The 13384-nt window shown below is 42.1% G+C and overlaps 1 protein-coding gene across 1 annotated transcript in view; it reads right to left on the reverse strand.

Annotated features, from left to right (window-relative positions):
• Positions 1-12595, reverse strand: part of BTBD8 (BTB domain containing 8) — a 41058-nt gene extending 28463 nt beyond the window's left edge. Inside the window, exons 1-4 of the mRNA XM_071565247.1 lie at positions 12372-12595; positions 12109-12294; positions 3683-3848; positions 2768-2885 (exon numbers count right to left, since the gene is read on the reverse strand). Of these exons, the coding sequence (XP_071421348.1) occupies positions 2768-2841 (74 nt within the window). The 5' untranslated portion in view covers positions 2842-2885; positions 3683-3848; positions 12109-12294; positions 12372-12595. The remainder of the gene's footprint in view (positions 1-2767; positions 2886-3682; positions 3849-12108; positions 12295-12371) is intronic.
• Positions 12596-13384: the final 789 nt, after the last annotated feature.

Below are 13384 nucleotides of genomic sequence, written 5' to 3' on the forward strand. Positions count from 1 at the left end.
ATTATCAGAAGCATTTGCCTTTTATACAAAATTTCACATTTATTTCTTGTTTTATTTAACAAGTAACAGTAAATATCCTTGTATCTTGATTCTTTTTATACTACAAAATGTGTATTTATCAAAATGAAAAGAGAAGTATGTAACTTCTTGTATTCAAAATTGGCTGGCCGCCAACCAGGACATCCTAAAAATCAAACAAAACTCGATACAAACATATGGTAGAACAATATGATGTGTGTTTACAATGCTGTTTAAGAAGAGTTATCAGTTACTTGTGTTTAGACTTATTACCCTTGTATATTTAAAAGGCATAACTGGCCATAATGGGGCTAATTCAATTACTACTGCTTCCATCAAAGAGAACAAAGGAAATCTCAGACCAGCAGACAGTGTAGCTCAGTATCTCTGCCGGTATCAGAGTCTCCAGATGAGAACATCTTTGCAAAAGGAGCTTCTTATGGTGAAAGTGCAAGAGCAGAAAGGAAGACAGTGGGTGAAAACTGCTTTATGATTTTAGTCTTCCAAGTCCACACCAGTTACAGCATTAGCCTTCATATATCTTATCCTGGCTATTGCAGCTATAGATAATATTGTCATACGTACATTTTTTTCCTGATGCTTACTAAGCTTCCTATTATTTACAAAATTATTTTATGTCATGTGTTTCCTGTGGAAGAAAAAGCAAAGTGTTCTATTAGGCATGAGAATCCCTTCTTTTACATGTATTTGTTGTCTCCTAAAACACTTCAGAGCACTCTCATTTTGTGTAGGAAGAAGCATGAAGAATGCTATTTATGGTCTCTTTGCTAGTCATTATATATTCTGTAATCTCTCATCTCTCTTCCCTCCTCCTGCTTCAGAAGTCTCAATACTTTAAATTAGAAACTTCTTGCACATTCCTCCCGTGATTCATCCAGCAATAACAACAAAGCTTTTACAGAATGTTTCATATCTCAGTGAAATATGTCCACATGTAAGTGGGCACTACATCATAATCTGAATATGTGAAATTCTGGAGACAAGTGCAATCTTGTTTTTATAAGATACAATAACACAGTATCACAGAGATATGGAATATACTTATCTACAATTTGTCATCCTGTTCCAAATAAATGTTAGTAATGAGCAGTGATCAATCAACTTCACGGGCACAGCTGGAAGTTGGTATTTTACATAAAACAGGCACTTGGTAGAATATGGACAAGTATGCATTACCTAAGATAAATTTTATCAGTGTAGACTTACAAAATACATGGAGATGCCAAATTAATTTGAAGTAAACGTATCTGTGCTTTCCTGCCATGATGGTTTGTGCCAGTTTTATTACCAAACAAATGTGTCTGGCTCCACGCAGAGCTCTGTAAGGGCACAACACAACACTACGAAGACATCACTGCACAACTCTCCGAGCGCCGCTGCTCACACTGCAAAGTCTGTTGGAAGTTCATGGGACTTCATAAGAAAGTGAGGAATACTGAGACAAGTGGGTGGGAGAGTGTGGGGGCTTATACTGTCTCCTGTTTGAAAACTTAAAAAAAACCCCAAACCCTTAAAGGAAGTAAATGATTCTGGTGCTTTCAGCACAATGACACCCAAAGTTAATTTCCCCTATTAGCTACCTACTGTTCACATGATGCAGCACTAAAACAAGCAAGTCTTGTGCCTCTTTCAGAACATCCTTGTTTTCTCTATGATTTACTGCCATACTTTTTGATGCTAGTTAAACTGGATACATTGCTCCAGGCAGTAAGTGGCCTAAATTAAAGAAGCTCTTTAGAGCTGACAGAATCTCTGTACTGAATTTTTGTTTGGCAAGAAGTATTTTTTTCTCAAAGTTATGGATCTGAGAACGTGTCTTCTTATAGTGTAGACCACAAGAAAAGAACATGCTGGAAATTTAATATATATCCTAATTCTGTTATTTAAAAAAATTAAATATCCACACACACTATTACAGCATATCTTCTGTAAAGGTATCTATAATGTCAGTAATACCTCCCACCCTCCCTGGTTTTGTGTTGAGAAAATACTAAAAGTACTGAAGGATTTTTATAGTCTCAGTTATTTATATACTCAATAGAACAAAATACCCACTGTCTAGTTTGCTATCTCAAATGCAGACTTGTATCAAAGGCACAAGGAATGGTACTGACACTTTAATTTGCTTTCCCAAGCTACAGGAGTACAATAAGTCAAAGTCCTTAAATAGTTGTGGACTTTAGAGCTAATAAAGGCTGCTGACAATATTTACACTTATATAACTGAAGTAATGAAAGTAAAATCAGCTTTTATATGCACAGATTTTGAAAAGCAGAAAAAGAAATTACTACTCCAGAAATTTTCTACCTGTATGGAAATTCTATTCAGCACTAATAGCTGAATAGTTTATGAAGGAATTTTCATTTTCTTGACAGAGTACAGATTAGTTATCTTTTATTATTTGATATTTTATACATATATATATGTAAGTGTTAGCAAAATAAACTACACAGTATTTATACATGAGTAAATACTCATCATGAGTTTACAGTGGGAATCTTAGAAGTGCTAAGAGTGCAGTTGTTTTCACAACAGTTACTATTGATGAGATAAATAATATTCATTAGTATCAAAGTGTGGTCACTTCAGACATAAGACTTAAAAACTGCAAGAGTTCACCCCTAGGGAACAGCACCAATAGTAACTTCCAATAGATATACACTAACAAGAGCATTTTATAAAAGAAGGCTTTTGCTTGAAAAATTTTTTACTGTAAGTATTTATGTACCTGTGAGCTTGAAAATCTTTGCCTTCTATGCAAATATTAATATCTGGACAACAGCACTTCTTGTAGAGCATCATTAAATCTTCTCCTAATACAGATGCAGTTTCTAATCTGGAATTACCTGCAGATGGAAAGAAATACCTATTTTCACGCTGTCTGTTTAGAGCAGACTATTGACAGTACACAGATAACTTAGAACATTTGGAAGGAAGAATCTGACATAGGAAAGCTAGGACTTAACTTGAAAGGTTTTCCAGACTTTGCATTTTACTTCTCATTTCGACTTATCAGAAATTTGACCAGTGCTCCTATTTGGTACCTACAGAAGTGCTGCAGTTACTCTTTCACAAGATTATGCAGCCAGTTCATTTTTTCTGCACAGTTCCAGAACTTTTGCATTAAAGAAAAGTAGACTCTGAGGAAGTTCAGGATCACGCAGTGCTACAGCTTCCATCCACCTGAACAGATTTGCTCCTTGATCCTCTGTTACTGACACAGGTGGAGCAGCCAACACCTCTGGGGAAGAAGCTTTCCCTCATATTACTGATTTCATTCACACTTGTAGTACGAAAGACTCTGAAAGGTTCCAAACCCCTCATAAAACACCAGTGGATCTAGTACAATTTCCTAGCAAAGGGAAGGAATGGAGATACTCTGTGGGGAAATCCCACACGGTGAGGACTTGAGTTTTCTGATGTCTGGAAAGTCCTGTCAGATTGATTATGCTGCACATCAGCTGAAACTGTTCCTGCCAAACTTCTGCAGCAATTTGTTTTTCCAAGTGTGAGAGAATGAAGTAGACCACAGGAAAGAAGATCCATGTAAGCTGGACTATAACAATAATTTTAATTCTTGCCTGCATTTTTACAACTGTGGAAGTATTTGAAAAGTTGTTTGAAAGACAAATTCCAAACCCACCTGCAGTATCTTTGTTGCTTTCTGCATCAGCGACTGCTTCTGGAATTTCCTCAATACAAGATGAACAAGCAACTTCTTTCTCCACAAGCACAGCTCCATTTGGAGTATTCTGATCAACAGGTGGTTTTTTGCCTTCTTCCAGACAATTTACATTTGTTTGAGTGTTCTGAAGAGCAGCAATGTTGTTTTCATGTATTAATTTGGGTTCCAATACTTTTTCCATCATAGCCAACTCCTCAACTTCTTTAAGATTTTTATCAGACGAATACACAAGCCTAGAAGATGCACTAATTTTAATCCTGTAATTTTTTAATCAATCAAACTAAACAAAGGCTTGTTTTTTAACGTAAGAAAGTTCACAACCAGAAAACAAAAGCTGAATTCTACAGTGATTAAAAAACCCCCACCTTTTAAAAACTGTGTATCTGAAAAACTTACTTCTGCAATTCTTGAAGAGCATAAACAAGCACTACAAGTAAAATGTAGTATCAGGTTAAAACGAAAAAATGTTTCTTCCCCTTGCTTTCCCTTTTTAATAAAGAAACTTCTGTCTGTTCTTCATAGCTCATCTACTGTAATCATCTACAGGCAAAGGCAGAAGCCAGCTCTAACAATAATGAAATATAACTGATGTATAAATCTTTGTATAACCAAAAGAAGACATTTGATTGTCCTTTAATATAATCAAATTTACAAACCCTAAAACATAAAAACCTTTTAACATCAAGGTTACAATTACAAAATCATAACAATAGTATAGAAATATAAATAAATTGGGGAAATAAATTTTAATTTCAAAAGAAGTACTTGAAAGCACAAAAATCTGCTGTTAAGATTACCCAAGAATTTTCATTTTGCCCATATAGTAATTCCAGCTTCCCACTTTCCCATCTGTTTCAACAGCTTATTTTTGGCTCAAGATCTGGAAGGCTAACACAGCCTGCAGTCTGTGAGTGCAAAGATCTAGTATTTATAGAAAGATACTGCACTCCAGCAACTTCATGGAGCTTTAAAAAGTCAATGTGAACAGATAATATGCTTTATCTGTGGTTTCATACCATAAAGATGAAGTTAACAAAGTTTAACAGAGGAGCTACAGTTACTTCGGATATAGCAGACGTGTCCTTAGAGGTCTGCACGGAGTCACTCACTCCATGGCAAAGAGGCTTTTTTGTTAATGCTGGGAACACAGTAAGCTGAGTATGCTATTTGGACACTGTCCTCTAAAGGGGCGGAGAAAACATATAAAGACATCATCTTCCTTCCTAAGTCCTGTGTTTGAAGGATTGAGATAGGTAGAATTTTATTTGTGGATGTGATGCAGGTCTTTCCCAAGAGAAAATGAGGAGAAACAAGAATGGAGGGAATATGGATTTTATTTTACTAGATTTTGAAAGGAAGAGCCAGGAAAAGGTGTGACAGGAATAATAAGGTTTCACATTGAAAGAGAAAGATTTGTGGACCTGTTTTACATGGGATTTTAAGGTTGTTGTATCTGTATGCGTATTGATAATTTGTAACCTGTGGATGTGGCCTGACCACCTATTGCTTTTCATATTTAAGGTGATTTCTAACCTAGTGTAACAATTGCATGAGGGACAGACAAGTAATAACATGGCATGTTACCAGGAACATGAGCACAGGTCGCTTGCTGGAGCAGGGAGGCTTTGCAATTTCTCAGAAAATTCAAGACACAACCTCCCCACCTTTTTCCCCATTCACTCTGCTTCACAGTCCTGAACATCTGTGTTTTGGAGCTCAGGCAGTCGGATTCAAGCGGAGAAATTCAGAGCAGAAACACAGTTGAGCTACGCATTTCGAAATTCCACAGAAATATCCTGAGATTGTCTTCAAGTTCTTTGTCCATATTAGACCTCACAAGATACGTTACTTAAAAGTCACACAGACAATGCAACTATTAGGGGAGGAAAAAAAAGGAAAAAAATTCCAATAATTCCCACTTTATCCCTGCACCTTCACCAGATGTAAGCTAATTCCAGAATTACAGAAGTAAACTGGTCACATACTGAATGTGAAAAAAAATCAGGAAGTTCCCTAGAAAGGGTTTATTGAAAAAAAACCACGCCATTCAACACCATTAGATTAAATTTGCACCGGAACTTTGCTTATTTCCCTTTCTGTTGCTGCTGAACTTTCCCATATTCAACATGTAAAGACAGTACAAATTGACTGCGAGGGGATAAAGAAAATTAGCGGTAAAAGATGCACTGCTTTGCCATAAACTCATTAAAAACCTGAGAATAGCTCAGCTGGTCAGAGCACAGTGCTAATAACACCAAGGGTGTGGGTTTGATCCCCGTATGGGCCCTTCACTTCAGAGTTGGACTCAATGATCCTTGTGGGTCCCTTCCAACTCAGAATATTCTGGGAGATTATTTTAAGATTCTTACTTACTTTCTGCCAATAACTGAAAAATATCCATAAGGAATCTCTTAAGCCAGGCAATCAGGCAACAATCTCCTGGGAATACTCAGTATATTTTCAGAGAATCTACATAAGAAACCTTGGGAATACAACTCTATTATCAGTAGGCTTCAGTCAATAAAAATGGCACTCCTACCACAACTAGGAACTCTGTAAATAAAACAAGTAAAGTGGCATATTAAACAAGAATTAAGTAACTCGTTTCTGGATCTGCAAAAGTTATTCTATTTTAAATAAGTTTTTTCACGTAAAAAGTGAAGAAACCTTGACTATTTCAATTAACATTTAAAATCCAGTGACATTCATGCATTTATTACTTCTAGAAATTCAGCGTGTTATCTTCAAATTAGAGTCCTGCTTAACACCAACTGTAAATTTACTACTCTGGAAGACTCACGGAGGCATCCATTATGTTACTTCATAGACAGCAATAATGATTTTGGCACATCTTTAGAAATTTCCTTTTATCTTAGTTAAAATCCCATTAGATGTTTCCAGAATGTAAGATTCTGCAGTTTCCTAAAACCTGTTATAGAAAACTTTGCTTGGCAGCACCCGTTATTTTAGACTCATTTCTAAAGCAGTATGAAGCTTTCTAGACTCTCTTCTGCAGAGTATCAGACGGTGCCTTTCTGCAGAAATAAAAGCTAGGGAAATCTGTCATCCACAGCAAAATGGATAGCTTGGACCTTGGAGCTTAGATGGCTTAGTGATAATGTAAAGCCATCTCTTTAAAACACAGTTGCTGTAAGAAACCAGGCCTCTTACTGCAGAATTGTGATAGGAATAGTTTTTAAAAGCTATTCCAGACCTCTTGAAGTAGGCTTAATTCAATGTGACATCCTATTTCCATAAGCTAAATGCAGAAGATAACAATTCTATAAAGTTATGAATCTCTACTTTAAATCAGATAGAGGTATCATTAGAAGGTCTTAGATCTTGGCCAGTTTTGAACTGAGTAGTTACAAACCAGCAGTTTAGTTTGTCTTCTGAACAAACTGAGAAGGCCACACCACCCTCATAGTAAAGATTTTCTTCCTAATATCCAATTTAAACCTACTTTCTCTTAGTTTAGAGGCATTCCCCCTTGTCCTATCACTACATGCCCTTGCATAAGCACCCTTTAGGTACTGGAAGTGCTCTAATGTCTCCCCAGAGACTTCTCTTCTCCAGGCTGAACAGCCCCAGCTCTCTCAGCCTGTCTGCCATAGGAGAGGTGCTCCAGCCCTCTGATTATCGCTGTCTTCCTCCTGGACTCACTCCAACAAGTTCACATCTTTCCTATACTGGGGACCCCAGACCTGGACACAGCACTCCATGTGGAGTTTCAAGAGTGTAGGTGCTGGTCACATCCCTTTTGGTGCAGCCCAGGACTGGCTTTCTGAGCTGTGGGCACACACTGCCAGCTCACGGGAAGCTTTCCATCAACCATGCTTCCAGTGTCCTCATCCAGCCAATTCCTTATCCACTGAACGGTCCATCTGCCAAATTCATGCCTCTCCAGTTTAGAGACAGGGATGTCACAGTAACTATATTAGCACTGAAATATCTTCTGCACATATGTAAAATACCATATTATACAGTTTTACTTAAACAAAGCTACACCAGTTACCATAACTAAATGCCAAAATAAACCCCAAATCTGTTTACTTTTGCTAATACAAGTAACACTGAGAACGTAGGAAATCTCCCTGCCCACAGTTTTCATGCACCAATGTCTAGCAAACCAACTGCTGCAAATACTCTCACATACTGCATTTAAACTTGGTGGACTTGCAAAAATATTTCAGCAATACACCTAAGCAGTGAATCTTCATTAGTGCAAGTCAGGCCTGCCATATGCAGAACTCCAACCTACCTTAGTCATTTAAGATTCTTCAGTTTCTCTTCAGATTTGCTAAAAACCCTGTCTGTTTAATTTTTGCAGCCAAGATTGATTTCTTGACTGAACTAGTCCAGTAAACTACTCATAAGTTACAACTGCTTCCCTGTTCACACAGGTGCTGATTACATTTGTAATTTCTTGTGAAAGCTCAGCCTTTCAGAAGAACCTGACCCTTAAGCAGTCATGGTCTCAGTGAAAGGTTTTTACCCATTTCCCACTGACCAATCTCTGAGAGATGAGATATAAACATGGATCAAAGAAAAAGTCCTGTAAGAAAAAAGACAAATTCATTGCTTCTATGTATGTGGAAAGGAGGTAAAGTTGCCATTGTTTGGCATGTGTTTAAAGCTCATTTTCATAAAAACAAACAAGTCATCTTGATGAAGGCTTTCTTCCTCTAACAGGATATAGCATAAAATTTGAGCTATGAGCTTCATGTCGTATGTTACTTATTTCTCTCCTTTCCTCCCTCGGCAAAGTCTTATTCTTCTCAGTGACTAACTGAGCTCATATTTATAACCACAAAAAACTAACCCTGTGCTGTCGTGACAAACTCAGATCATATCAGAATAGTCTGTGGAAACCGTAAAATTTCAAAAACAAGGGGGCATGCAATTCTTCTGAAATAGTGGTCTGCAATCATAACCCAATAGCAGGGAATGCATAAGCCTAGATATTAAGGGTAAGACTGCTGAGGCATAAAGGAATTCAGTGTACATGTGCCTAAGTCCTGTCATTTCCTCCAAAACAGCCATTACCCAATGCGGACTGTGACAATCTAGGAATCAGTAAGAATAAACTCATGCACAAGTTATTCAAAGAAATAGTTCCCTTTTTCACTACTTTGTAATTCAGTGTTATGGAACTGTAACTCAGAATTGTATTTAAAGAACAAATATTCACAAACGTGTTGTATTTGATGCAACAAATGAAAACCTCACGTGCAAGAGAATGTCAAGCTGGAAACAGAGCTAAGCCATCACCTTCTGTAATGTTAGTATGATGATGTGTAATTTTAACAGGTACCCCACCTTATGGCTGGGGTTTTTTTTCCCCCAACGCACACAGAAAAGATTCTAATAGACATGAGCAACAATGAGATTGCAAGAGGTGTGGCCAGGTGACAGATGAAATGGGAACATGCTTTATTGTATCTGTTGTACTCACAGCAGTTTCTACAGCCTAAGTTTTTTTATACAAAGGAAAGGTGTGCAGAGACTCCACAGAAAAAAGTTATTGCCATCATGCAGTCTAGAAATCTATTGTCCACAATGCTTCTGCCTGCACTTAAGCGAGATGTGGCATCCTTGTACTGTCTGATGCACAACTCCACAAGCGTAACACGGTCGAAGCCTTGGCTGATCTACATTGAATCAACTGCTGGTATTGCAAATTAACCCCTGTGGCAGTAAATGTCACAATGACAATTGTATTCCTTTGTATTTGATTGTATTTATTGCTTTTGAACTGGATCTGACTGTCATGAGGTCCCTCTCTGTCCTTACTTGAATCAGATGCCTTTAATACAAATACCAAGAGACAAAAGTAACTAGATTTTTTATTGCTTAAGCTGTAGTTTTTCCAGCTGCAAGGGTAAATCAAAAGCAGTTTGCCTCCTAGCACATAAGATAGGAGTGATCTAAGGATCTGTGACAAACTGTTGTCCTTCAGGGATGCTACATTTTATTTCCTGAGGCACACTACAAAACCCTGCTTAGGCAGTCACTTCCTGCCATCCACGTACCTGGAACCATTGACACTTTTCTAGTGGTGTCCTGAACAGTGACAGAAAGCTATTGGAGGGCACAGTCAATATTACATTAGTTTCATCAGCCAAAAACGTAGGGTACATAATGTCTCCAATATGGATGCTGCACTTACTGGTATCCTCAGATACGGCAAGTGTATGGAGGGAAAGAAAGCACTGCTTAGCTGCTCATCCATTTCATGCTGAGGCTCTTCAGAAAGATCAGCATGAAGTTCATCATGTCCTCCCTCCTACTCAAAAATGCTCAGAAGTTTGGCAAGAGGAGCTGCACAGTCTTCAGCACACAAGTGACATGTAGCCCACATCTCTCCTGATGAAGAGACACAGAGGCCCAAAGGAAGTAAGTCCACCTCATTGAGATGCACGACAGATATAGCTTGTGAGAAAACAAAGTCCCCAAATCCCCAAGGAAAGATAATTTTTTCTTGGGAAGATAAAAGAAAAGCTGAATACAAACAGGAAAAGGAGTGAGATTTTGTTACAGCTTTGCTAACTCTTCAATACTGTACTAGTATTCCACTTCTCCATATCAACCCAGAACTTTTGTATGTCTTTCTCTCAGCAGCTCAGCTGCAGCCATAGGTCTGTTACAACTCATTATGGTGGTTCACGGGCTCCAAGAACTAGGCTGGCTTCCAGTAAGCCTCGAGCTGTAATTTAAGGCACTGTTTTGCATTTCTGAAGATTAATTAATTTGCATCTTAACAATAAGAGATCATTGAGATTCAACGGCCATGAATACTAGCAGAGGTAATTTCATCAGTGAATTGGGCTCTTTTGAACCAAGGCTGCTTCCTTTCTTTGGTCCAAAGGAGTTTGCTGTTGTCAAACTTCAGTGCACTCCACGGCACAAATTTTCACGGAATGTGCTATGTTAGAGGACTTAAAAGGTGAAGCATCAAAGAGCACTGAAGACTAAGTTAAGAAAAAGCAATCATCTTGCAAAATGCACTTCATACATAACTTAGAACATATGGGGAGAATTTGTTTGAGGAATCTAAACTCCCTGTGAAGACAAAAGGTTTATAATGAGCTGAGCTGACTTTAAAGGTGTTTTTCGATACCATCCTTTCTGGAGAACATGCAGGACTCCACTCATTATTATTTGCCTTCCAGCAAACATGGACAAAATTGAAAGTAAGTATAAAGTGAACTCTAGGCATAACCCATGCTCTTTTGTTTCTTACCACTTGCTTTGCTAATGCTCCTGCCAGGCTATGACAATAACCTAACAAATGCCTGTTTATAAACCTGTTCCACTACAATGATTCTGTGTTTCACATATTACTCTCGGTTCAAAAAGTTTTCTTTCATAATTACCAAATATTTAGTACTCTGAATACATATTTTGAGCTATCTGCTGCCTTAATTACAAATTTCAGGAGAGAATGAGCAAAACCAATAGGGAGAGGTCAGACTAGATTGTATTTCAGGCACTAAACTTTAAAACTTAAACACCGTTGCTTTCCTCTTGACCACAATCTCAAGAGCCTGCAGGTACCTACATTTTCCAGGCACATCCTGAATTCATCTGAAATCCCAGAGTGCCTACCACTTTACTCCTGTGCACGCCCCAAAGTGCCAATCTGCTCTAATACCAATGCTGGTTTAGGAAAAGTCGGTGGCACCACCACAGCTTTGTTAGAGCAAAGCAGGTGTTTGAAAGAAAGGTGAGAGGTACTTACAGGAAGGAGGATTGCAAGGTCTGGTGGTGGCACAACCTGACACCCCTCAAGTAACTCAGGTTTAGAGCAAGAACGAGAGATTTTACAGCTGGCAGGGTGAAAACTCGCCGGCCCCTGCACCTGTCCCTGGGGAGCAGTCAGCCCACACGCTCCCAATAGGATCCCAGTTCAGATCAAAGCTGTGCCATTTTTGGCCTAGCCCAGGACTTGAGTGATAAGCTTCTAAATCTGATGCATTTTCATCCAACTTGGTGAAGTTCTCCTAGGTTTCTGTAGCCATTACTTTTGTATTTTAAGTATGATCTGAGAGTGGGGTTCTTTTCTTTTCATTTAGAGAATCTTGCTAACAAAGGTGTTAGTAGGCACAGACAATCTTAAAGGGTATATTTAGGATTTTTCTGCTTTTTCTGCTAAAAAGCATCTTTACATACCGTAAAAAGCATGCTACGGTGGAGAGCACAAACCATGGGCTGTCAACAGAGGGACAACGGCAGAGGAAAATAAAGAAGTTACAGCAAAGTAACGCTGCAGGGAGGCTGTGAGAATACTGCCCTGAATGGGAAAAACTTTACAACAGGTGCTAGTACTGGGAAGCAAGACAAGAGAGGTCAGCTCATCCATCCCGCCGCGGCCGCGCACTCACCGCAGGAAGCGCCGGATCTCCGCGGGCTCCGCGCCGTCCATGCGCAGCCCCTCGGGGGGCGGCCGCCCCTCGCCCAGCGCGGCGAAGACCCGCGGCGCCCGCGCCAGCAGCACCGCCCGGTGCGCCCGCAGCGCCTCGTCGCCCACTCGGATGATCACGTCGGAGCGAGTCCCCTCCGCCAGCAGCCTGCGGGACGGCACCGTTACCGCGTGTCCCCGCCCCGCACGGGGCCACCTCCGGCTCGGCCACCGCCCCGCGCCCACCTGCCGAGGTCCTGCCGGAGCTGCTCGGCCAGCGCCTCCTTCAGCCGCTGCCTCTCCGCCACCGCCGGCCCGGGGCCCTTGGGCGCTGCTCCGCCGCCGCAGCGCGCCATGTGCCCGCCGCCACTCCGCGCCCGGCGCGGCGGCAGAGACACGGAGCGGGGACTGCCAGTCGGTCCCCCGGCCGCGGCCCGCCGTACTCACGGGAACAACCAGCACGGCGCTCGTGGCTGCGGGCGGTGCCGCTTTCCCGCCGGGAGCCGCGCCGGGCGGAGAGGCGGCCGGTGCTCCCTCCGCCAATCAGGGCCGGGACGCCGCGCCCGGCCCCGCCCCCAGAGCCCCACCCACCCCGCACCGCGCGCCTCCCGCCGGGAGGGCGCCCCCTGCCGGCCACCGCCCCGCTCCGCACAGGGCCTGCCTGCCCACGCCCGGAGCCTGCCTGTCCCCGCCCAGGGCATTCCTGCCCCCGCCCAGAGCCTGCCTGCCCCCGCCCAGGGCATTCCTGCCCCCGCCCGGAGCCTGCCTGCCCCCGCCCAGGGCATTCCTGCCCCCGCCCGGAGCCTGCCTGCCCCCGCCCAGGGCATTCCTGCCCCCGCCCGGAGCCTGCCTGCCACCGCCCAGGGCATTCCTGCCCCCGCACAGGGCATTCCTGCCCCCGCCCGGAGCCTGCCTGCCCCCGCACAGGGCATTCCTGCCCCCGCCCAGGGCCTGCCTGCCCCGCCCAGGTAATTCCTTCCCCCACCCAGGGCCCGCCTTCCGCCCCCAGGGCATTCTTTCCCCCGCCCAGGGCTCGCCTGCCCCCGCCCAGGCCATTCTTCCCCCGCCCAGGGCCTGCCCCCTCAGGCTCCCCTCGGGCGCAGCGCCCTCGTGTGCGGGTTTGCAGTTCGACGGCCGCAGTCCAGCAGAGGAGGGACCGCAGCTCCCAGCCCGCTGGTGCTCCCCAGGAAAATCCGTACTCCCCACCACCGGCTGCCTTGCCAAAGAAATAAACTGCTGCACAGGGCATAGAAGTCTCT

Source organism: Pithys albifrons, chromosome 10 (genome assembly GCF_047495875.1).
Source record: "Pithys albifrons albifrons isolate INPA30051 chromosome 10, PitAlb_v1, whole genome shotgun sequence".
Lineage (NCBI taxonomy): Eukaryota > Metazoa > Chordata > Aves > Passeriformes > Thamnophilidae > Pithys > Pithys albifrons.